Genomic DNA, 24,712 nt, shown 5'->3' with positions numbered 1-24,712 from the left:
CAATATAGATATTCTGCTATGGCTGATCCAAGCTGGTGTGCTCATAGGGTGCACAGCAACTTGAGAAAATTGCTCACTTGATCCCAAAAGCAAAGCAGCTGGTTTTAAAATTAACCCAAGGTGAGCAATACCTGTTCACTGAAAAAACTAAGAGTTCTCTATACTAATAGTGTTACTTGTTGCACAGCAGAGCTCAGTCTTCACTACTTTGAATTTTTGCTTCATTCTACAAAATAGAAATATCCTTAGTAACTTAAGCCAGTGTTAGACTAATTAACTCCTTTTGATCTCCTGACTTTATTAGAGTGTTGCTGTGGGAGGGAATTGGTGGTTGTAGCATCTGGGCATTTTATTTCAAAAAGTGAAACAGGCTGGTTGAGAAGGAGGCAGCATAATTAAGACAGGTATTTTATTTTGGAGATTCACAAATTCTTAACTATGCTACCAGTTACACTGGTTAGCTGGTAGGAAAAGCTTCAGATCATGATTTAATAGATTAGTTTGTACTGATTAGGAAATAGAGCACTAGGAAGAGCCTTGGAAGTCACAAGGTTCCATTATTAGTTTCCTATCTGTAATACTTACCATGACCTTAGCTGTATCTTAAGAACAGTTATTTGCTCCACCTCCTGTGCAATCTGTCCAAAATAAACTGAGGAAACAGTCTTTTCTACAATTTCGTTTATAATCTTGAGACTTAATTTCATCCCTTAATATTTTAATAATTTCTATGGCCTTTATATACTCATTTTTGTGGAAACATCCTCTAGATGTTCTTTTTCCTTCATGGTGCTTGTCTCACCTATATTTATAGGTAGAATTTGTACCTCTTCTTGGTTTTTTTTCTTTCCTAGACTGACTAAATGAAGTATTTTTATACTCTACAGTCACCAGTCAGCTGATCACCCTTGCCGCCTTTCTCTGCGGCTGTTCTCCGATTTGAAATTTCTTGTGTGTGTGTGTTTAACTGTTTTAATAAGAATTATGTATAACATTCCAGATGTGGTCTCACGGGGCTGTTGTACAATGGCACTGTCTCTTTCTGCTCCAATGAGTAGGCTCCAGAATTGCATTGCCCTCTTCACAGCTGTCTCACCTTGATGAACCTGGCTGCTAGGCAGCTCTGGTTTGGAATAACTGTTACACACGTTGTTTGGTACAATCTCTTTATTAAACTATAACTCATTTTTTCATTGGCAATGTTACCTAATATTCCTTTCAGTTTTTGTATGCTATTTTTGTATAAATTTTTGCATGTTAAGACTGTATATATTAATCTGTGTCTTCCCTCTTGAAAAAAAACATTGGCAATATAGCTGCTGTTCCCCAGTCATTACAGTAGATTATTTTTGTTAGAAGGGACAATCCTATGTGTCACTGTTTCCATAATTCTGAGAAATTGATTATTTTTGACTGCATTAACTTTACTAATTTTTAAAGTGTCCTATGCTCCATTTGTCACTGTTTTCATATCTGAGACAACATAGATAAGGATTATGGTAGAGGCTGGGAGTTCATTCCCAAACATCCTTAATCTCCATCGCTTTGTCCCTGTTTAGTATACCCATGTTCTCTTTTTTCCCTACTTAGGTACAAAAAAAATCTTTTAAAGACTGCAACTTTTTTTCTATAATAACTTGTTCAGGTATAGTTTAGTTTTACTTTTTACTATGTACCTAAGATTCGGCTTTCTGTGCTGATTATTCTTTCTCTTCTCTCCCCTCATTGTCCCCTGCGATTCTTGATAGGATCTCTGTATATTTCTGATGTCTTAATTGCTCAATGTTCTCAATGATTGGCTTATCAAACATTGAGTTCTACCCCTTCAACTTGAGACATGGATCCTTAAACATTTTAGCATCTTTGTGATAAATGCCAGGCCTCTGCTGTATCTTGGATGTCTGTTGTCACTATCGAATTATTTGGGTGCATGCCACTGAAATTCAAACATCCAGTTATAAACCTATTTGGAAATTTTCATTCTTTAAATAAAAATCCAATAATATATGGATTAGGTTACGAGCAGCTGTTTCATAATGCCCTCCTTAGTTAGGGAGAACAGCCTTGAAGTAATGGAGTCATTTGCTGCTTCAGTAGCTATTTCATAAGTTTATTGGCTATTAGCTCCAAGAATAACTAAGCCCTTCCACTTAAGAGTTTGATTTGTTCTCCATTTTGTGTCTGGGTAATTAGTTTTCTAAAATGATACAATTCACTTTATCTAACATTAAAGATCTGCATCCATATCAAACACTGATGCTGGAACAAATGCCCCATTAGTCTAATGTCTTTAACAGAACCTGTTTTACCTACTTACCTTCCCTAAAGGATTTGACCCAAACAGATTTCTGTCCTTGTTATCTGTTGTTTATTCCAGTTTGACATGTTGCTGACACACATTGTTCTCCTCTTTGTTCCTATTTTAAATATTGTCTATTCCTCAGTACTTGCATTCTTAGTCATGAGTGCTGTCCCACCATGCTGTGTGTGGTTACTCTGTCATGTTTTGTTCTGCACTGTGTGCCAGTAATTTAAACCTCTGACTGTTACAGACAGACACAACCAGATAATTCAAGATACTCATAAAACGTACAGCTTGATTTTCATAATCCTATCTCTTGGTAGTTTTTATCCATTCTTCACTATTTTTAATAGCATATCTAAAACAGGTGTGAAGATGTCCCTGTACAGTTTAAAATTCTGTGTGTCAGCAACGCAGGCTGTATTCCAGAAGAGTTGTTTCCACAGATGCTGGAAGCTTACCTTTCAGAAAATCCTTTTTTCAGATGATCTACCTCATGATTTCTAAAACCTTCGTGAAAATACTTGTCCCTGAGTTGCTTATTTATCTTGTTACGAACTTATATCTCCAGCCGTATTTCAGGGGAACTTGGAAGAATTAGGTTAATTTGGGAGACCTGTTTGTCACATGGTGTTCCTCCTCCCCATTGCCTCCTTCCTCTTTCTTCCCTTCTTTCCCCATTTGTTAAATAAACATTTAGTTGGCAGGTTTTAATTTTGTTATTAACAACCCATCTTGGTTTTCTGAAGTATCTTAGATAATTTGTGATTTGTAGTCAAAAGATTTCTTGGGCCCAGGGAAACTGCTCTGTGTGGCTTTATAAATGCAACCTTTTCTATTCAAAAGATTATTTTTGGTTTAGTATGGATGATACCACACCAGTGTACTTTTTTTTTTCCCATTGACAGAATTGCCTAGCCTTTCTTTATTAGAATTATTAATATTTTTCCATCATACTTTATTGTTTGTATTTTGGGAAATGTGCAACCTTCCAGTCCCCTTGATTGCCGTAATGCATAAGAAACAGGGATGATGTTGCATGTGTACCAAGTGCATCCAAAACTATCAAACTCTGATGTGTTGCTTTAATTCTTGCAAGTATATTGGTCTTCTGCTATCTTGTCCTTGAATCCTGCACTAGTAGTCCACATTCTTACATTTTTGTTGCAGGCTTCTGCTATTTTGTACATGTATTCAAGTAATTTCTTCATAACCAAATCCCCTCCCTTTCTATCTCCTGCTCAATTTTTCTTCTAGCTCTTGAAGGCTGTTAATAAAAGTTCAGTCTATCTGTAAAATGTACATAATGAGGTATATATTATGATTCTATTCTTTCTAGAATTACTTATCAATTCAGTGCTTCTGAATTTATTACGTTCCATAACTTTTGTAAAGTACTTTAGGAACACAAATTAAAAAAATAAACTTCTCAGGCTCTTCAAACTGTAAAAAGTACTCTTCTTTTTATATACAGAGAAACAGGAAAAGGATGGTATAAGCTAGATTCCTGTGATTTTGGGTTTGGGTTTTGATGCCTAGGTCGTGTTGTTTGGCCAGGGTGGGTGGAGGGGGAGGGGGGTGTGTGTGTGTGTGTGTTAAGGGTAGATCAGATGTAGTAGTGTGAGGAGAGGAGGATGATGATGTCATTTTTCCTTCTCTCTTGAGTAAAATGATGGACAGACCTGGACATTTTTTCTTCTAGTGATGTAGTCACAGTTAAACAAATATCTAGAAAGGACTGCTCTGCCAAATGAAATAATGACTCTAAATTCTCTATATAGTTCCCTGTATTCTCAAATCTGATTTATTGATAGGAAGAAAGCTAAACCAGTGTAACTGATGACTCTGTTCTACATTTCTATAACACATCAGGTGAGACTCCATATGACCTTATTTACCTTGCTTATCCACAGGTGCTCATTCTCTTAAACTAAACCAGCAACCTGCCTTTCGTTTCCTCTTCAGCTCCACCACCATGCACATTGCACAATTCAGACAGTGTGATTCATTTTTAGATTTACATGCCAGGTGGTTTCTGCAAAGGATGTTCAGTGCAACACTGAAGCTTTAGCTACTGTAAATGGTTGAGGCAGTTGATGTCATTTCTTATTCTTGAGAAAACCCTCTGGCAGTTTGCAGTTACTATTAGCAGCCTCAAAGTTTGTATTTGGGATAAGAAAGTTCTGAGCTTTCACACATGCCCACCCTCTACACCCTTCTCAGTCTTCCCACACAAACCATATGACCAATCATATAGATTTTTCACTTAGGATGATTAAGGTTGCACTGAAATAAAACGCCAAAGTACACCTGGGTTTAAAAACAGAAAATAGGCTGACAGTTCTATATGCATCCTCCCCTCCTGCTTTGTGCTCTTTAATCTTGCAATTTACTAAAAATTGATTTTAAATGAGTATTTTTCCAGTGTATTATCTGTTCTCAGATGCTGTGACTCCCGTAAATGTGCATGCCAATTGACTAGGTCCTTTATTGTGGCATTGCGTTTATATTCTTTAATTATCCAGGTCTGAAATACTTTCTGTGGAGAACCTTCGACGGATACATGGAACGTAAAAGGAATATGTAGTCATCGTCTTACAAGGCTATGCACTTTGTCTTGCTGCCATTAGAAACATCAACTATGAAATCAGAATTAATTTATAGTGGCTTCCAGCAAACATGTTTGCTTCCATTATGAGTAGTTTGCTGCATGTTTGATGAATGATGTGCTTTCTTCATAGCCACTTGTAAAAGTTCAAAATGTTCAAAATTCAAGTCAAACATCAATTTTAGTGCCTGTTATTGACAACATAATGTAGAGCGGAGCTTATTTTCATGTTGACCTTACCAATGCTGACTACCTCCCATGAATCTCTCTGGTCTAGTGGTATCTTTTTGAGTGTAGCTGCTTCCATTTCCTGTAATAGAAGTTGATATTATAAGGAAGTAACTTGCATCAGTACTGAGTTGTTTTCTTTTGTGAATTATATGCTAGATAACTATAATCTGAGACAGTTAATGGAAAATACTTTCCTTCCTCATAAAAGTAGTAAAGATTTTTCTTTAGTGAAGGCATCTCTTCTCTTTAAGTTTAAAAGTACTGTTTTTAGTGGTCCTGCTAATATCACTAAGCTATAATGTCTTCCTTATCTTAAAAAAAAAAAAATCCTGTCAACTACTGTTTCTGTCCAGTTGAAAGGCCATCTTGTAAAAAGCACTGTTTCTTTGATGATGTTAGATATTTGACTTTGTTCTAATTACTTCACGAAACAATTACTTAAATTAACACTACCTCTGGAGTTGTTTTCTCCAGTTTAGACTGATGTTGGCTGTCTTTAAAAATGCTTTGCTTGAATTGGAATGTCTTTTCTTTCTCTTTTTAATTTCCTTTCCCTTTTCACTAGATTACTGTTTACAAAAGTCAAACTGGAGTCCCTGTGCAGAGGCCCAGATGAAGCACTCCTTACCTGTAAACACATGCTCCAGATTTGGAAATCCTGCTACAATCTCACTAACCCAAGGTAAGATGCTGTAGAATTCTAGGCTGCTCGATACCTTGTTCAGTAGTCTTTCAGGGCAATATTAGGTCAGCGGTCCTGCTTTTACTTGGTCTGGTATTTCATATTGTCGTGGTTTAGCCCCAGTCAGCAACCAAGCCCCACGCAGCCGCTCGCTCACTCCTCCCTGGTGGGACGGGGGAGAGAATCGGAAGAGTAAAAGTGAGGCAACTCATGGGTTGAGATAAAGACAGTTTAATAGGTAAAGCAAAAGCTGCACATGGAAGCAAAGCAAAACAAGGAATTCATTCACTCCTTCCCATGGGCAGGCAGGTGTTCAGCCATCTCCAGGAAAGCAGGGCTCCATCACGGGTAACAGTTACTTGGGAAGACAAACGCCATCACTCCAAACGTCCCCCCCTTCCTTCTTCTTCCCCAGCTTTATATACTGAGCATGACGTCATATGGTCTGGAATATCCCATAGGTCAGTTGGGGTCAGCTGTCCCGGCTGTGTCCCCTCCCAGCTTCTTGTGCCCCGGCAGAGCACGGGGAGCTGAAAGTCCTTGACCAGTGTAAGTGCTACTTAGCAACAACTAAAACAATCTCCACATTATCACCACTGTTTCCAGCTAAAATCCCAAACGTAGTCTCATACTAGCTACTACGAAGAAATTTAACTCTACCCCAGCTGAAACCAGGACACATATGAACAAACTAATCCTCTGGGAGTCTGAAGACTGAAGTGCAAACTGGCTGGAGACTGAAGTGTAAAGATACTAGTTGATGGTGGACACGTGGAAACTACCCAGAGTTCTGGGAAGTAAGGTACGCCAAAGCTAATAAGCTTTGCAGTGATGAGACCTAATTACAGAGACTGGGTATCTCTGCCATTCCCCTTGATGGGGCTCAATGTACTGGTGTAGTCTTGATATTTACCCCCCACCTCCCTGATCTAGGTTATAGAGCCTTTTATATTGGCTAGTGGAGAGATTGCTGTAGTGAAAATTTAGTTAAAGGACTTTTCACTAAATAAAATGAAGGAGGACTATTAAGACTATAGAAACATCAAAGGTCACATGGATAAATACGATGTGCTTGCAAAATCAGCATGGCTTTTTTTTAAAGGGAGGTCTTGCTTATGAATCTATTTAAGTTCTTCAAAGACATTACCACGTATTTTTATAAGTTGATATAGTACTGTCCGGGTTTCCAAAATGCTTCTGTGAAGGTCCTTTGCCATATATATTTAGATAAGCTGTGAAATAAATGGGAAGGCCACTTTGTAGAGATCCATGCTGGTACTATTCAACATGGTTTATCAAGTTACCTGGAGAAGAGGACAAGTGGGATTTCCTGCTATCTGATTGTTTGAAGGATTGACAGTTTCTGGAGAAGAGATGCTGCAGCAGGAGAGCTTTGTACCAGGTGGTGTCAGATACCTGTATGACGAACACTATCTGTTCAGTTTTTGCTCTCGCTGTCTTTGATCTCAGTTATGTAAACACATACATCTCTCTAAGAAGACTGAGAGAGCTGGCCTGATGGTCAAAGAGGGAAAATTGCTTCTCTCCTTAGCGAGCTAGTGAGCAGTTCAGAGCAGGAAAGTTTGGAAGGTGTGGCAAGAAAAGCCTGGGAAGGGACCTAAGTCAGTCACAGAGCTTTGAGAGAGACACTGATACTGTGCTGTGGAGCAGGGAGCAGGACTTGGGTTACAGAAGGCAAGTACATCAGCAACTAGAAAAGTTTGAGCTGAATTATTTTCAACTCAAAGACACTGAACAAGCACCAGCGACCTGGAAGAGAATTTCTCTTCCAACTTAGTGGGCGATGTTTTACTTCAGTTGGCTGGTTGTGTGTGTGGGGAGTGGGATTTAAGAGTTTATTGTCAGAGTGCTGTCTGTGCAAAATAGTTACAACTTTTATGGAAGCTTAATTTCAGTGAGGCTTTGCATGTACTCCAACTCTGCTGATCTGATTGCCTTCCATATCTGCTGTTACATCCTCTACACAGATCAGGGCTCTAATCGTGGCCTGTCATTACTTTTTTGTTGTTGTTGTGCTAAAAGCAACTGTGCCTTGTTAAATATGTGTTAAGTAATGCTTCCTTCAGACATCAGCAGTGACTGTGCAAACTTGATCTTGGCTGTGTCAGCTTCAAACAGCAATGTTTGGTAACTCTCATGTCACTGTTCTCCTTCAAGAACATCCAAGTGGAAAAATCAAGGAGGACTACTTTTCGTCTGATAGTTTTTACTGCTTTTTTTCTCTTGACATTTAAAGCTTTTCTTGAAGTTCTGGTTTAAGGTAACAAATTAAAATGAAGTTAGGAATGGACTGGACAGGGGCTATGGATAAGTGTCACAATGGAAGGAGACAGGTTTCACGAATCACACATGCAGAGTTATGTCAAACAGTGCATACGGATACCAAGCTGTGACCTTTCTTGGATGGTCTGTGTGAAGTTTAAGGGCTGAATACCTTCATGTTGTATGATGGTGATCCAGATCTGTCTGGGATAACAATTATAACTCAGACCTGAAATGTGACTGGGAAGTTCAGTTCTCCCAACTGCATTCCAGATGTAGTGAAGAATGATGATGCAGGATCGTTATGAAAGCCTAAATTTTCCAACCGCTGCAATTTTAACAGACACTTTATTTTGTTGAAAAGCACCATTTGAAAATTTTGTCTCCACTGGAAATAATTGAAGCTTTTTTTAATAGGTCTTTAAGCCAATAATAAAAGGTCTTTTAATAATTCAAAATCTTTTTAGAATGTTGTTTTTCAAAGATTTAAGTATCCTTTATGCTTATTTGAAACATCTTTTTCGACTCTGATTTAGACTGAAGACTAATTTTGAGGTATCATTTTCCTAAAGAGATAAGAACTCACTTTTTCAATACGCCGTGTTTTATGTTAAATATTTTTTCTTGCAATTAATCAGACTTTATGGAGTAAACTTGGGTTCAGTGTCCTCAATAATCCTTTAATAATGAAAACAAATTATGTATAATTAGATATACCACACAAAGTAAAGGCTAAATGCAACACTGTTCCTTAATGTTGAAGGCATTCAGAGCAACTTTCTTTTGTTTTTAATTGGCATACAAACATTTTCCTCATGAGATGGTTAATAGGAATTTTAAAATTATTTTGTGGTGTAAGGCTTGGAAGGTTTAAATGTTTATCTTCAGCCTGCTGCTTGAAGTTCACTAGAAAATAGTCCAATTCTTTTCCAGTTCTTAGTTTGCATTAGGAAAACAGAACAAACTACAATGCCTGTGCTGTGCTCAGAAGATATTTGTGCTAAACCTGGCTTTACTTGTCTGCAACATTTGGTGCATTATTGCTTGTGGATTGAGGAACTAATTAATGCAGCGGATACCAGAAAATATGCACCAACTGATGTAACAACTATATATGGTGTGTGTCACAGAAAGTTCCCTTCCGTTTCCTGTGGATTTCTATAATGGCATCATTTTGTAAGGAAATCAATCATGCAGTGACATTAGGGTAGTGCAAAATTTTGTTTATACCATTTTAGTAACAGCTGTACAAAGAGAGGAAGTTGTTTTACTGGGGTTTTAAAGTGTGCAAATTCTATAGAGTTGCTGAAAGGCTCCTTAAACTTCTCTCAGTTCAAATTTGGAAGGATGGGATTTTAAAATTAAGGCAAATGGAAACACGTACTGAATTTCAGTCTTGCTGTTTAGATTAAAGTCTCTCAGGCTTTACTTTAAGCTAGGAATTTTGTGGAGTTTTTTCAGTGAGAATCAGACAAATGTTTGCACTGTGTTAAGTTGGACTAACAGGCCGATTGCTTTAAAGCTTAATTATTTTTTAAGTTTGTGGGGTGCTTTACTGAGAGAGCCGTACCTCATATTATATAGAGCTTTAAGGTATAATAAATCCTTTCTGTAAAGCTATTAGCTATGAATCAAATTAAAAGCCTGTATTCCCTTCGTGGTTGTATTAATTATGAAAACATAATTGCTGAAGTAAATATGGATTGAGTTTTGCTCAGCTTAATTCTGTTATAATGCAGTTGGCTTAATGCACTGTGAGTGGTTAGTGGTGCTTGGTACTAAATTTGTTCATAGCAAGAACATTTGTGGGAGGAGGGCAGCATGCAACTTGTATCTCAGTATATAATTTTAATAGCTTACAATTTATATACTTCATTACAGTGATTCCGGACGTGGGAGCAGCCTGTTAGACAGAGCTATTGCTGATAGGCGACAGCTTAATACAATTACGTTACCAGATTTCAGTGATCCTGAAACAGGTAAGAACTGCATTTGAACAATAAAATTTGTAAAATGGTCTGGCCATAGCTAGATTTTGCATTAGTTTTTTTGTTTTATTTTGCAAAATCAAATCATATTTTCATTGTTGTAATGTAAGTGGAAGTAGACATTGTGCAATATAAGATTTTTCTTTTTATTTATGAAGTAGTTGCTGACCACGTTCTCTGTAAATTAAAATATCTGTAGTATGGATCTTGCTAAGCTTAGTGGTATTTTCTATGCAATGGCTAAAAATTAGTATGCTGAGCTAGCCTATTTGTCAAATTCCTATTATTTTATGTCCATTTGGTATTGCACATATTTTTTCACTAAAAGGTAAATCAGAAAAATTAAAAAAATTCTTAATCTCAAAAAAACTGAAGGCATTGTTGCTAATTAAATTCATTGAAATATCTAATATATAGTAAAATATAATTACATGGTAGGTTGGCTTATTGTAGACCTAACTTTGACATTATAAGCAAGATTTGCTTATTACAAAGCATATATACTGTGATATTTTGATATGTATATCAAAAATTGTGGTGCACACATGCACTACATAAAAGCTATGATTATTACATGTAGTAAATATTTACATTATATGATTTGCCTGTTTTAATATATTCAATTATCACAATGCACATCGATATGCCTTAGAAGTCATACAACCAAAAAGCAGGTGAGCCATGCATTCTGTGAAAATTGCAGAGGGAATTACCATGATGATTCTAGTTCCAAAAACCTTTACAGTATATTACCTGCATTCTAAATATTGAGAGTTTTCTGTTTCATGGCTTTTATCTCAAAACTGTAGCATGCTTTTCCTGGCACCTTTCATATGTGAATTTCTGCTTAATCATACAAACAGTTTACGGGAAAGTTTGCCAGCCTATGAATTAGAATACACTGACCCATAAATTAATATACATTCAAATGCTTAATGTATCTCTTTGTTTAATATCAGAATTGTGCAGTAGAGAAAAATCCAATTTAGATATTTAACATCTGAAAGTTAAAGTTGGATTGAATGTTCATTCAATTTTGAAATTAGGTAAGTAAATAAGAAGTGCTCTGTGCTTGCTATAAGGGCAAGCAGTTTTGATTACAAAGATCAGGTCACCTCATTTCAAAGAATTGCAATATGATATGGTCTGAAGTATGGCATAATTTAGCTTGCTGTCCCTAATGTGGAATTTTCTGTCTTCTTGTACTTGTATAATTAAAACTTATAACATTATATCACTCTATAGTGATCATTCTATATTCTAGTCTAGCTCATTGTTTCATTTTAAGGACATAACTAGATTTTGAAGGTTTCATATACATATACAGATAGACAGATATAGATAATCATGCCTTCAAAAAAGTGCTTCTTGGTGGGGGGGAGTGTTGTGGAATTTTTTTTGTGGTTAGTTGTGGGTTTTTGTTTGTTCTTCCCCCATGCGGACACAAAGCTCTTGATCTACACCTTCGGGGTGTCCTATTTTATATATGCCACACTTGAGAGCGTAATGAATTGGTGCTTTTTAAAGACTGCATATTCCTCAAAACTTTCAAGTAAAGATGAACCCTCATCCAAAACAGTAAGCTTTTCAAGAAGCTTGCCCCAGATTCCAATCCTGCAGCCAAAATCTTAATAGGAAAACAGGATCTATATACATTCTGATTTTTATAGGAGTTCTCTTTTTTCCTGAAGCTAACAACACAGCTGTGTTGTTAGAGCTTATCTCTACTGTCAAGGAGGAGAAGATGGGAAATTAAAAATATGGGTCCCCTTTTTGATTATTTTTCTTGCAAAAGGTAATTGTGGAGGATGGGGGGGTGGTGTCTCTTTTTTCTGTTTTTTGGGGGGGGAGTTGGGGGTTGTTTTTTATTTGTTTGGGTTTCTTTAATTGTTAATTTTAGCAGAAGAAACCTTGTTGCAATGCCAATACTCAAATTCTGGTAAGGACTATAGCTTTGTTATCTACTGTTTCTATACAGTAGTATACATATAAAAGCTCCCTATCCAAGTTTTGTCCAAAATTCTTCATATAGAATTTTTGCAGAAATTAAAAGGTTATGGTACTAGAAGAATAAAAGAAGTCAAGCTTTCTCCTACTGTTTGAGAAAACTTTAAGCAGACTGTCAAAAAATATTATTCATAAAAGGCAGATGATAAAAACAATAGATGGTTGAGATTTAGACCTGTATAGGCTGAAAGAGCTCCTGTGCAAATCCTGTGGATCCCCAGTGTTTAAAAATGCAGAAGAAATTGAACATTTAAATAAGCAAACGTTAAAGTAGGGGTATGTAGGAAAGGTACTGAAGAAAATCCTTTTAGGATGAAAATGTTTGCTCCTTTCTCCTTTATAGAGTATAATGCTACCATGTGTATGCATTTATGTATATATATATACACATGAACATTTGGAAATTTTTCCCTTCCTAACTTTGCTTGCCACCTGTAACGATGATCCCCTGTGCCTGTCTAGTCTGAGTTTGGCCAATCTGAGTACCAAGAAATGAGAGCTAAAATTCAAATCTGAAGTCTTATGTACTTGCAATTTGAATTTTAAAATTCTTTAGAAAGTACGTCTAGCTATAATGGGTGTAAACCATTCATTTTCTTAGATGCATCGATTAAGCAAAAGCTGAAATGTTTTTTAAAAAAAGGTCTTAAAAACAGTTTTTTATAGAGCTCTTACCAATCCCATAATCAGAAATTATTAAATTATGCAAGTTTAAATTAGTGTCACCTTTGAAGTATAAGAAGAGTGTATTGTGGATTTCTTGCAAGGCTAGACTGTTAATTCTAATGCCCTGATCAGTAACTGTGGCAAATCTGCTTTAAGTTTGCCTTCTGTTTCAGCTGGTTTGCCATGAGTGGCATGCACCCAGATTTGTATATATTGATGAAGGAAATAAATATGGAGGGAAAAAAAAGTTTTGATGAGTCAATCATTGAAGTAAAATCTCACAGGGAGGCAGGCACATTTCCTGTCCAAAGATAGATATGCATATGGAAATCACTTGAGGCTCAGTTGGCTACTTTGGTAAAGGTAAGTTGCACTCAATCTTTTTAAAAACAGATCATTCAATTTTTTGTGTATTGGTTGCAATCCATTGAGTTTGTCATAGGAAGAAACAATTGTAGATGAGTTTTAAACTTTGGTCTCTATTTCCCCATAAATATACTTTACAAATTTATGCATTAGAACATAAGAAAAAAAATCTTTAATTTGCCTTTTTTAATATAGTTTAGTATGGAAAGAGAGTATATATGAGTACAGGGTATTTTTGTTATGTCACTTTCAGAAGAAGTGATATTTATTTTATGTAGAAGCCATTTCCGTCTTACTGAGTGGTGAAATAAGTGCTTTGCATTTTGGCATCCCTGAGTCCATTAAACCCTGTTCTTGATCTTTTTTCTTTCCTGCCCCCCCACACCCTTATCATTCTCTTTGTTTCGCTTTTTAGCCTCTGATACTTCCTCATCTTCTCTCTCAAGAACAGAGTCTCCTCTCCAACTGTTTGTATCTTCTCATCTTCCTCATCCTCATCCCAAACCAGATACCTTTGTCTGGCCCCATGCAGCCTCTCCATACTGTGACCAAGTTCCTGAGCCCTGTACACCTTCTCGCTGTAAATTGGTTTTCTACTCCTGCTGGGCGTGTTAGTTTGTGCTGTGTTTTTCTGATAATCTTCATCTGATAAACTGTGTTTAAACAGTTTAAGTTTCAACACAGTGTCAGTGAAATCTGGCCTTTCAGGTGTACTTCATTAAATACTGAATGGACTTTAGGAGTTTCATCAGAAAATACTTACATTGATCCCAAAAGAGGTAAAGTTACAGACATATTTAATACTTTGTTCTCATGACCGTTACAGAAAATTATAGGTATTTGGTAAAAGAGGTTATTGGCCAAGACTGCTTTGTAGCATTTGCTGCTTTAAATTATTTCCATTGCTGGCATCTTCTGCCTAACAAGACTCTTCTTTCCACAGAATTTCCTTCTTATCTGTACAGTTTATAATGACTTAATTTCAGAAAGCCTTAGCTAATTGCATCCAAACCTTCCCTGAAAATTCACACAGAGGAAGAAATTGGTAAAATATCAGTGTGTATTTTCGTATCACAGGTAGGGCATATTGGAATGATTCAGAGGTATTAGAGCAGTGAAAAGCAGCATTATGCCGTTTCAAGTCAAGAGCCGTTCTGTTCATTGAAATGATGCCAATTTAAACATGCAGTAAGATCAATCCCCATGTTGTTTGAAAACAAACTGTATAGTAATGCTGCCAGAGTAGACCAGGTAGCCAGGTAAAATCAACATAGTTTTCCAGCTGTTTCTTTTAACTCCTTTTAATTTCTGTTAAATTTTCCTTCACCCATAGCTTTATGCAGAGCGCTGGTTTTGTCACTGCGTTTAACTATACTTCAATCTTAAGAAACTAATTTTTGACATCTAGACTTTAATTGATATTATGTCAAAGATATTAATTTCTAACAAAATGTAGAAAATAAATCTTTGAGGATTAGCAAAATCTACTTGTTAAAATAGCTGATGTAAGTTTTGAAAACACTAGCTCATATATAAGCCTGTAACTGGAAATAAAGAAAAACACTTCCTTTAGACTCCAGGAAATTGGTGTCCTGTAGGAGTTTAACTAGTTGAAGTCTGACTTTCTTCTTAAAGCATTTGAATAGCTGATTGATTGCTATTACAGGTTTGCGTGTTGTTGAGGTGAACTTGCTCAGACCTAGTCTATAAACAGTACATCCAGTTAGCATTAAATTACTTGTTCTTTGCAGAGCTACAAGTTAATAAAAACCCACTGAAGAATGAAAGCAAACTGAAAGAATTCAGAAGCCAAAACATGGATTCCATTATGTAAAGCCCAAGTTTTCCATTTCCAAGCTACTCCATCCTCAGGGAAAGGAGCTTCCACAATATGATGAGAAGTAGTGGACCCATGAAAAAAACAAGATATTGGAGTCCTTTGTATAGTATAAATAATTAAAGTTAAAACTCTCTCTCTCCTTGAATAAGTAGAGGTTTGCCTAGATGCTTATAGCATGTCAGTATAGTTAGCAGGGCTGACAATCTCATTTTCTGTATCTTGCTCAGTTCATTTTTTTCCCTTGTGAAAGAAGCAAAATGCACTTTGTATTATTGTCTTGACTTCCAATTTCTGAACAGGAACATGATTTTAGAGGAGTAGCAAAGGCTCAGTGAAAATATTTATTGTAAACAGTAATCTTTATTTAAATTTTTTATCTTTTGAAACCCTGTAAACCTGATTTACAGTTTGAAGATTATCAGAAATCCTGTGGCTTTCTTGGAGTTCTTGGTTTATATATATAAATTTTTTTTTCCTCCTTACTTTGAATTTTAATTTGTGGTTTGATCTGTTCAAAGGCAATCCATCAGATGCTTACTTTCATGGTTTTTACTCCCTTTTTTCAGTTTGTAAGTAGTATTCACTGTGCAGCTCTATTAATGTCTGAAAGACTTAAATCACCTTTTCCTTTACCACAAAACGTACATATTTTTTCCATCAGTAGTGGAAGTTTGGTAGTGTGTAATGCAAGGCTGATGCTCTTTGCCCATTCAGTCACCCCAAGGGCTGTAATCTTTCAAGATCTGAATGCACTCAACTAACACTTGCATTTAATAATTAAAGAGGCAGTATTCATTTCTAGAGGACTACAAACAAAGATGTATTGGGAAGGTCTTGTATAACATAATGGCCAGCTGCCAGCGTGTTGTGTTAGAGAAGATTTTATGCCACTGCTGTTCCTGAGTATGTTGGTCCAGAACGCAACATTGCAACTGCTGTCATGAGTCATAATAAACTACTTTCTCCTGTGGTACAAATTTTGCTTGTAGAATAAATTTCTTAAGAGTATACTTTAAAATAATGAAATGCTGAAAACAAGATAAATAAGAAAGAATGAAGAATATAGATCAATAAAAATAACTGCTGCTTTAACCAGAATGAGAAATAATGTTCCTTTTCTCTAACCAGTTAACATTATAAAGCTCTGTATTTAGCCCTGGTTAGTAAATTATGGGATTTTTTTTCATTCATTACTTTTTCATAGATTTTTATGAGGTAGTACAGGAGACCAATTTGGTGGAGGAAAGAAAAATAAGATGATAACTAAACCAGCATGTTTGACAGTGACTGCGCATGGAAAATCTTTTTCAGAGAGCTGAGAGGAGGCTCTGTGAATGATGCTGTCCATACCTGACTACTAATATCTCCATGCATAACTTTGTACCAAAAGATAAGCTAGCTTTGTAATTAATGATTGTGAAAAGTGTCTCAGACACTTAATGAATTTTATAGGAAAATTGTTAATTTTGGCTAAACCTGCCAATCTATAGTACCAAAAGCATCACTTCAGTGACGTATTAGTCCTGCAGAAGGTACTGCCTCTTTGTATCATGCAATTGCTTTTTTTTATCAGTTCTCTGTATGTCACGCTGCTAATGTTCTTACTGCCAGCTTTGAGCGCATGTAAAGTTGATAGTCATGGGGTTTTTCCTCTTTTTTCCTGCATGAGCATTGCTGTTAAAGAATTTTTTTATTTATTTAAATGTTGAAACATTGAAAACATGATGAATGTAACATTCTTCAGTAATATTCTCTTTCATGGTATAAAAAGAAATCCTGTTATAGTGCTTTTGTCAATTGATATGAACATGTTTCATGAAGGACGATGGTCCATTTATTTACATAGGGTGACTTATAAATGGTATTTGAAAGATGGGCTTCGTGTAGACTCTTCCCTTATATTTATCTTAAGAAAAGCCTGAAGAGAATAAATTGAACGCTTTGTTGTTAATAGAAGTTGAACTGTAGGTTTGACTTGGAAAAGAAAGGTTTCTGTGAGATGACTTAACATCTTGGTTAAATTTTGTTACAAGGCTGTTGGTAGGTTTCCTATTTGAGATTTAATTAAAACATTGACATAACCATGGTTTTTGCAGATACTATGTTAGTACATTGAGTAGAAACTATAAATTCTGGACAAATGTACAGATGTCATTATAGGCAATTTGAATGGGAGGTTTTCCCACTCAAATTGACCATGACCAGGTGACCCACCTAGTGGATGAGGGAAAGGCTGTGGATGTTGTCTACCTGGACTTTAGCAAAGCCTATGACACTGTCTCCCACAGCATCCTCCTGGACAAGCTGGCAGCTCATGGCTTGGACAGGTTTACTCTTCGCTGGGTAAAAACCTGGCTGGATGGCCGAGCCCACAGAGCTGTGATGAACAGAGCTAAATCCAGTTGGCGGCCAGTCATGAGCAGGGTTCCCCAGACCTCAGTGTTGGGTGGGAGTGTTGGTCTGGTTGAGGGTAGGAAGGCTCTGCAGAGGGATCTGGACAGGCTGGATCAATGGGCTGAGGCCAGCTGTATGAGGTTTAATAAGGCCAAGTGCCGGATCCTGCACTTTGGTCACAACCACCCCATGCAACGCTACAGGCTTGGGGAGGAGTGGCTGGAGAGCTGCCCGGCAGAGAACGACCTGGGAGTGCTGGCTGACAAGTGGCTGAACGTGAGCCAGCAGTGTGCCCAGGTGGCCAACAGCATCCTGGCTTGTATTGGGAATAGCGTGGCCAGCAGGAGTAGGGAAGGATTTGTCCCCCTGTACTTGGAACTGGTGCAGCCACACCTTGAGTACTGTGTTCAGTTTTGGGCCCCTCACTACAAGAAGGACATCGAGGAGCTGGAGCTCCTTGTCCAGAGAAGGGCAATGAAGCTGGTGAAGGATCCAGAGCACAAGTCTTATGAGGAGCAGCTGAGGGAACTGGGGTTGTTTAGTCTGGAGGAAAGGAGGCTGAGACCTTATCGCTCTCTACAACTACCTGAAAGGAGGTTGTAGTGAGGTGGGTGTTGGTCTCTTCTCCCTAGTAACAAGTAATAGAATGAGAGGAAATGGCCTCAAGTTGCATCAGGGGAGGTTGAGATTGGATATTAGGAAAAATTTCTTTACTGCAGGAGTGGTCAGGCATTGGAACAGGCTGCCCAGAGAGTTGGCGGCGTCACCATCCCTGGAGGTGTTAAAAAAACATGTAGACATGGCACTTCAGGGCATGGTTTAGGAGGCCTGGGGGTGTTGGGTTGATGGTTGGACTTGATGATTCTAGAGGTCTTTTCTGACCTTAATGATTCTATGATTCTACCTTTCTAATTTAGAAGCATTTTGTTATGACCAAGACCTTCTGTCACACTTTGCAGTGTGTGGTGTGATTGTAATTCCAGATGTTAATCAGTAGTTTAAGTAGTAAATTCTAGATCTTTTGCAAACTCAGTCCCTGTTTGCACTTGGCCATTTTAGTATAAACAAGCTTCAGAACAAAACTTAGCATATGAAAGTGAATAATCAGGATCCATTTTGGTGATATATTACTTTTCCAGACCTCATGCTTTTATAGTTAAAAATAAACACTTTTCTTCTGCTTGTGGTACTTTGAGGGAATTTTTTCTTGATTCTTAAGGTCTTATAAGACCTATAACAGCAGGGCTAGAAGTTGTCTGGGAAGAGCGAGGGTATTTGTGTGTGTGAAAGATATGGGAAAATATTAAACCAGAAATAGTGCTGCTCTATTTGAGCATTTGAAGGAAGCCATAACTGAGCGAACTGTAACACTGAAAATGAGGATATGTTTGTGTTTGGCTGAGGGCACTGCGCGCAGACTAAAGAAAGAAAACTACAGGTAAGGCTGGGAAGAAAGAGCAGAGCTTATGACAAAACAAACAGGGAGCCACCAAATAAGTAACTGGCTACATAGTATCTGTGAGGCCTCAAGCAGACTTTAAGATCCTCTCTTTACCCTCAGTTTCTCACAAACCACTACATATCCTTGTTAGTTGTAGTTGAAATTACTATACATTTTACAATTGTAATGTGACTATAAAGATCGGAATCTGGGGACCCCTGGGTCAGAACAAGGAACAAATCGTTCAGATGAGTTACTTCTAGTAAGAGGAGCATTGAATAAAATTTGGAGGAAGGTTGGAAAAAGCTTTTTTTAGTACACAGGATCTTTAAATGATCTTTAAAGGATTTTTAATTATCTGCAAAATGAAAGCTTACTAATTGTATTTTAACAGAAGGAGCCAGAAATGAGTCACAATGACAGCTAATTGAGGCAATACTAAAGGAGCATTTAGGGGTTTATGGGTTAGAGTTATCAGCGTGAGTTCAATGTTCCTGAAAGATGCCTGATTGGGCAGTGTCAAAAAAGAGAGAAAGAAATAAAGAAAAAGGTAATAGCAAAGATGTAAAAGTGTAAAAAAGGATACAGTGGCTGTGCTGATTATATATGTAAAGCTGTAGTGGAGGTCATCCCCCCTTCTTTTGGAAGCTGTGTAGCCCTGTGCTTGATATCTCTCCCAATAGCCACTGCAAGGAGAGTTTTTAGAGAAACAAAACCAAACAAAAAAGCCCGATTATCAATGCTCTTGTGCAGTTTTGCAACATCCTTAAGTTCTCTACATTTTACATAAGACTGAAGCGTGAAGGATTTCAAAGGCTGGGATTTCCAAACAGCCCTGCAGAAGATTACACCAAGTTTCTTTGTATGCTGCTTAACATTGATCTTCCAACTTAAACCCCAAAAGTCCACATATTTGGGATGTTGTTTAGAGGCAGCTTAAATTTAGTTGATTATGTTGAATAATCTGCAGCCTGAGTTTCTAAAACAATTGAGTTGCTTGCTCCACGTTGAATTTTAGATTGTTAATATTAATTATTAATTTAGAGTACATTTTTATATCAGTTGTATTAATTTAGTGAAAGGAAGTAACTATTTACTAGTAGTTTGATTGAAATAAGGACTCCTGAAGACTATTACTTTGTATATGTGTGTGTTTTCTCCAGAGAACTAATTGCTGCAATGTGTTAAAGGATATCTTTTTCCCAATCAGGAAATGTAAGCAATTTGCATAATAACATTTTGAAAAAAAATTTCCTAGAAATAATTTATTTTAAAGATTTTTCTTTTTTCTGCCACTCAGAATAAAGCCCAGGATAGGAGTTAATTACCATAGGAAGCACTTGGTATCAACTCTATTTTAACTTTAATATAGGTGGCACTGCAGCTCATAAGAATTTTATCCCAGTTTAGCTCTTTTTTATGCAGAAATTGATGTACAAAACGTTTTAATAATATATTACCATATGTGCTTTATGGTTAGGTGCTAGTGGCTTAAAATCTAAGAGCACACTTTCTACATTAAATTACTTTTGCCCTGGCTAGCAGCCAGAGTCCTTGCGTTAAATAATAGAAAATATAGGCCTTTATTAATACTAAATTGAATACTTGCTTTTTAGAAGGAAGGGATCAGATGATATCCTTTGTTCAGTGAACTGCACATTTTCTTTACAAATTCTTTTGAAGAGATGAGGAGACTCTTTCACTATTAGTCCATAGAAGGCTAACAAGTGACAGGCTGCAGTGACATGCATTTACAGAAATGGCTGTGACACAAGAAAAGGATTGCTGGTGACTAGTGCTTATTTATGGGACCTTTGTGGTATGTTTCTTGACCTACACTCCACATGCTTATTGCTTAAACTTCCCTTTTTATATTTCTGCAGAAGTTAAGCTGTAAAGACACACAAAAACTTTAGTGAGTGTTCAATTCTGCAGGCTGGAGTTTGAGTTGTTTCATCCGCCAGTAAAGGAAAGCGAACTCCATGGTCAGATACTGTTTCAGATCTTCAGCGCAATTGCTTGTTCATATGATATAGCAAGTGCTAATTATGTCCTGTGCTGCTTTTCCCTTGTTTTTGTTAGTTAAGGGAAACATGATGCACACTTTCAGGCAGAATTCTTCCCAATGATCTGTGTACTAGGAATTTCTTCTGCTTTTCTGGTTTGCTGATTTATCTTGTCACACTTAAGAATGTATGGTTTATATGGCAAATCCCTTCTTTTTAAAATTCTTAGAAAACCTGAGATATTGAGAGCAAAGGATTCATTTATTTCTTAACTGCTTGTGATGGGGTTGAGCTTGCGGAGTGCTGTTCAACCTGTACAGGATACAATACTTTCTTTTGGGGTACTTGCCCTTGCTGACCATTACAGATATGCTGACGGGCATTTTTGCCACAAGGCATTTTAACTCAGCCTTCTTGATTAGCCAGGGGTTTACATTCAGTGCAGTTTAATTGTCTATTTGTGATGTGGTATGTTTTGATCATCTTGTATATTAGTTATCTTTTTTGTACTGTTATTAGTCTTAAAATAGTCCTCTAATTGCACTCTGTAAAGACACAGCAATTACTAACACCAAAGTGCATGCAGCAACCTGAAGATTATGGTGTATGATACTGTCACAAACCTTTTTTTGGATTGTACATTGCAAGAAAAGAGTTGTCAAGTTTAATAGAGAGTATTCCTAGTAGCAGCTCAAAAATGTGTCAGGTATAGTTACCAATGTTCAGTGTGTTATATAGTCTTTCAGACCGGCATAAAAGCTTTCAGAACAAGGAAGATTAGCCTGACATTTCAAAAAACTTCTCCCAAACAATACATGTAAATTAAATCTTGAGCAGTTTGGGATAACACCTTGTATGATGAAAAGGGTTACAATGAAATGTTTCATGCAACGTATCTGGCCTTCATTCTTTCTCTGATGGTAATATTTTTTATTACTTCTACAGGTTCAGTCCATGCCACATCAATAGCGGCTTCTAGAGTGGAGCAAGCACTGTCTGAAGTTGCTTCATCTCTGCAAAGTAGCGCCCCTAAACAAGGTCCCCTGCACCCTTGGATGACTCTGGCTCAAATATGGCTTCATGCAGGTACTGTGAAAGTAAATGTCTGTCTTGTTCTTTCCCCTCCCCTTTCTTGCTCACCTAAAGACTTGCAAAAATCTGGTTTCATTCAAAATCTGTTATTTCTTATCGGATCAAACTTTTTTCCAGGTGCGTGTGTGTGGCACTGAAGCAAGTCAAGAAATAAAAAGCACATTCGAGTTGCTCATGTGTAAGATCATTTATGTAAGATAAGGCGGTAGTTTTATAATGCAGTTGTTATCAGTGGAGTCATATCTTTTGTAGAACAAAGGCAACACTCCCTTAACCATGAAGAATTTAGTTTCTGAAGTACCTTGAGTATCTTAGTACTTGGCCATTTAGATACCCTAATTCCATTGGTTGGAATAAGATGTTTGTATAATTATTGAATAGAGTTCCTGCAACTAGAAAAGCTTTATCATTGAAAATAAATAATTCTGCGTATGTGGGGAAAAAAGGGTAATAGTACCATTGAGCAAACTGTCCCTTGCAGCTGTGATAATGAGCTCTCATTCAGTTCTCTCCCTTCTGGCTTCATTAATGTAAAAGATCCAGGATTGTTTTTCTAAATGTGGAGTCATTGTGTGTGGATTTAGTATTGTCATGCTGCCTCAAGCCAAATGCAGTATCACAAGTGGCTGTTACATAAAATTTAAACCACAAAATTATGATCCCCTGTATTTTTACACAGTTAAAAATGTACGCTGTGCAATTGCTTTTATTGATACTTGCATCAGAAAGGTGTAATTTAGAAATCAGTCAGAAATTGTTCTACTTTGGTCGGCTCTCAGGCTTGAGCATTTTTCAGTGACATAATTATTTTTTTTTGAGTTTACATTCAACAAAACAGTGCTCTATTTCTTAGCATTTTAATTTACCTATTTTGCATTAACAGTTTTATTGTGTAAAAGTCATTACAGGGCAATGGCTCCCAGTTATTTAGTGTTTTAGAGAAAAAGCCGAGAAGATTGGAAAGAAAGAGCATGATAATGGGTAATAATAGTGATCTCATTTTGGGGTGGAAGGGCTCCTCAAAAGTAGTGCTTATTAGAACAAGGCAAGTTCTGCCAGGGTACAGTGTAATTAACTGCCCTGCATCATGGCATCATTGATTCTAAATATTTACAAACCATCACAGATGGCCATCTACAGTAACTCTTAGCATCTATAATGCTGATATTTTCTCAACCTTCTGTGACAGCTTGTTCAACTGCTTATTTTCTGGTTTTTTCATTTTTGCTGGTCATGTCTTGTTGCTGCTTATCCGGTCCATGCAAGTGACTGCTACTGTTTTGTCCACAAAGGAGGGGTCTGCACACTCTGTGCGGATTCCTTTTTAGTTCACAACTTAGGCAGGTTTGCATACATGTTGGTGGTCTGCTGCTGCAATCTGCTGCACAGTCCACTTTCCACTCTTAAAAATATCTGTCTCAGCAAGTGTGATCTCTAGGTCGTATTCTTGATTCCCAGCAGAGGAAGCATGGGTGAGAAGTAGGAGAGAGTTGGGTTGGAGAATGAACTAAAGCGTTAAAGGTTCAGGGGAAGGACACAACAAAGTATGAGGAGTGCTCTGACTCTTTGTGCATGGGGAGCAATGAAAGAAAAAACCTAAGAGATGAAAAAGAGCTCTGTCTGCCTTCAGAGAAGGTACTGCAACCTGAAGTCTACTTCCTCTCCACTTCAGAATGATCCTGTTCTTGATACTTCAGGCTGGTGATTTGTGCTGTGTTTCAGAGCATTTAGGTATCATAGAATCAAAGAATGTCCTGAGCTGGAAGGGACCTGCAAGGATCATCGAGTCCAACTCCTGTCCCTGCATAGGATGACCCCAAAGCTCACACTAAATAGCATCCTGCTATTCAGCTACTTGTCCTGCTACAGTAAATGCCCTGAGCCTTGAGAAAGGTTCTTTACTGTAGGAACATTCAGAACACTGTTTTTCCCAGAAGCACAATACAAAGCAGATATTCTAGAAGGTATCTTCATCAGCTTATATGGGTTACTTGCATAGAAAAGAGTGATAAAATTACTTAACGCCTTACTTACAGCACATGTTCTTTAAATAAAAGTGAAGACTTACCATTGGGGAATTGCTTCCTTTTTGAGTCTCATGCCACACTTAACTGTTTGACTCCCTGTACGGTTGTGCAGTGTTTTGCTTCTTAGTAAGGAGGAAAAAAAAAAATCTTTGACAAGCTTTAAATCTTAAAATACAAAAATTGAGAATTATTCTTCCTGTTAGGTTATAGAGACATTGTGAAAAGTTATTTACATAAGTTCTAATACATGCAAAACTTAGTGGAACATATTTACCGAAACGAATATATGATGTGAAAAAGAGAGAAAAATGCATGTTCTTATGGATATACAGTGTCATTCCAGCGGTCGTTAGTGTAAATGAGCAGGCATTCAGTCCAAAGAAGCTGATTTTGCACACATTAACTGGCTTGTAATTTTTCATCTTGTGTTTATTAATGGACTGGTTCAGCCTTTCATTTCTGGTCATACAGTGTAAAGGTGGAAAATCAGGCTTATTTTAAATGTGAAACAAAATAACTTTTGCAATTAGTGCATTCTCCAGTAACTCATTAAAAACCAGACCTGTCTCTAAATGACCAATGGCTGCAGTGGTCCTTTGAGAAATGCATCAAGACTGAACTCAATATTGTTATGATGCTTGGTTGGAAAATAGGTTGATTTATTAATAAGATGTAGGTGTTGGCATTGGAATGCCAGAAAGCATTCCTGGTGTTCTCTAGGTGGAGACATTAAGAAGAGCACATCAGACTTGGCACCTGGTTTCTCTTCAAACTGCTGA

General features: G+C 37.1%; 1 protein-coding gene across 6 annotated transcripts in view; it reads left to right on the top strand.

Annotated features, from left to right (window-relative positions):
• The window catches only part of TTC7B (tetratricopeptide repeat domain 7B), a 145,603-nt gene that overhangs the window by 87,605 nt on the left and 33,286 nt on the right, over positions 1-24,712 (top strand). For 3 of the 6 annotated variants that reach the window (XM_075103707.1, XM_075103704.1, XM_075103705.1), the window contains 4 exons: positions 5,707-5,823; positions 9,988-10,085; positions 15,492-15,542; positions 21,760-21,900. In XM_075103707.1, the coding sequence (XP_074959808.1) occupies positions 5,707-5,823; positions 9,988-10,085; positions 15,492-15,542; positions 21,760-21,900 (407 nt within the window). Of the gene's footprint in view, positions 1-5,706; positions 5,824-9,987; positions 10,086-13,548; positions 13,714-15,491; positions 15,543-21,759; positions 21,901-24,712 lie in introns of all 6 variants that reach the window. The other 3 variants (XM_075103706.1, XM_075103703.1, XM_075103709.1) reach the window with 2 other exon arrangements.

The sequence above is a fragment of the Phalacrocorax aristotelis genome, chromosome 9 (assembly GCF_949628215.1).
Source record: "Phalacrocorax aristotelis chromosome 9, bGulAri2.1, whole genome shotgun sequence".
NCBI classification, from domain to species: Eukaryota; Metazoa; Chordata; class Aves; order Suliformes; family Phalacrocoracidae; genus Phalacrocorax; species Phalacrocorax aristotelis.
This window is presented reverse-complemented; position numbering and strand designations above follow the sequence as displayed.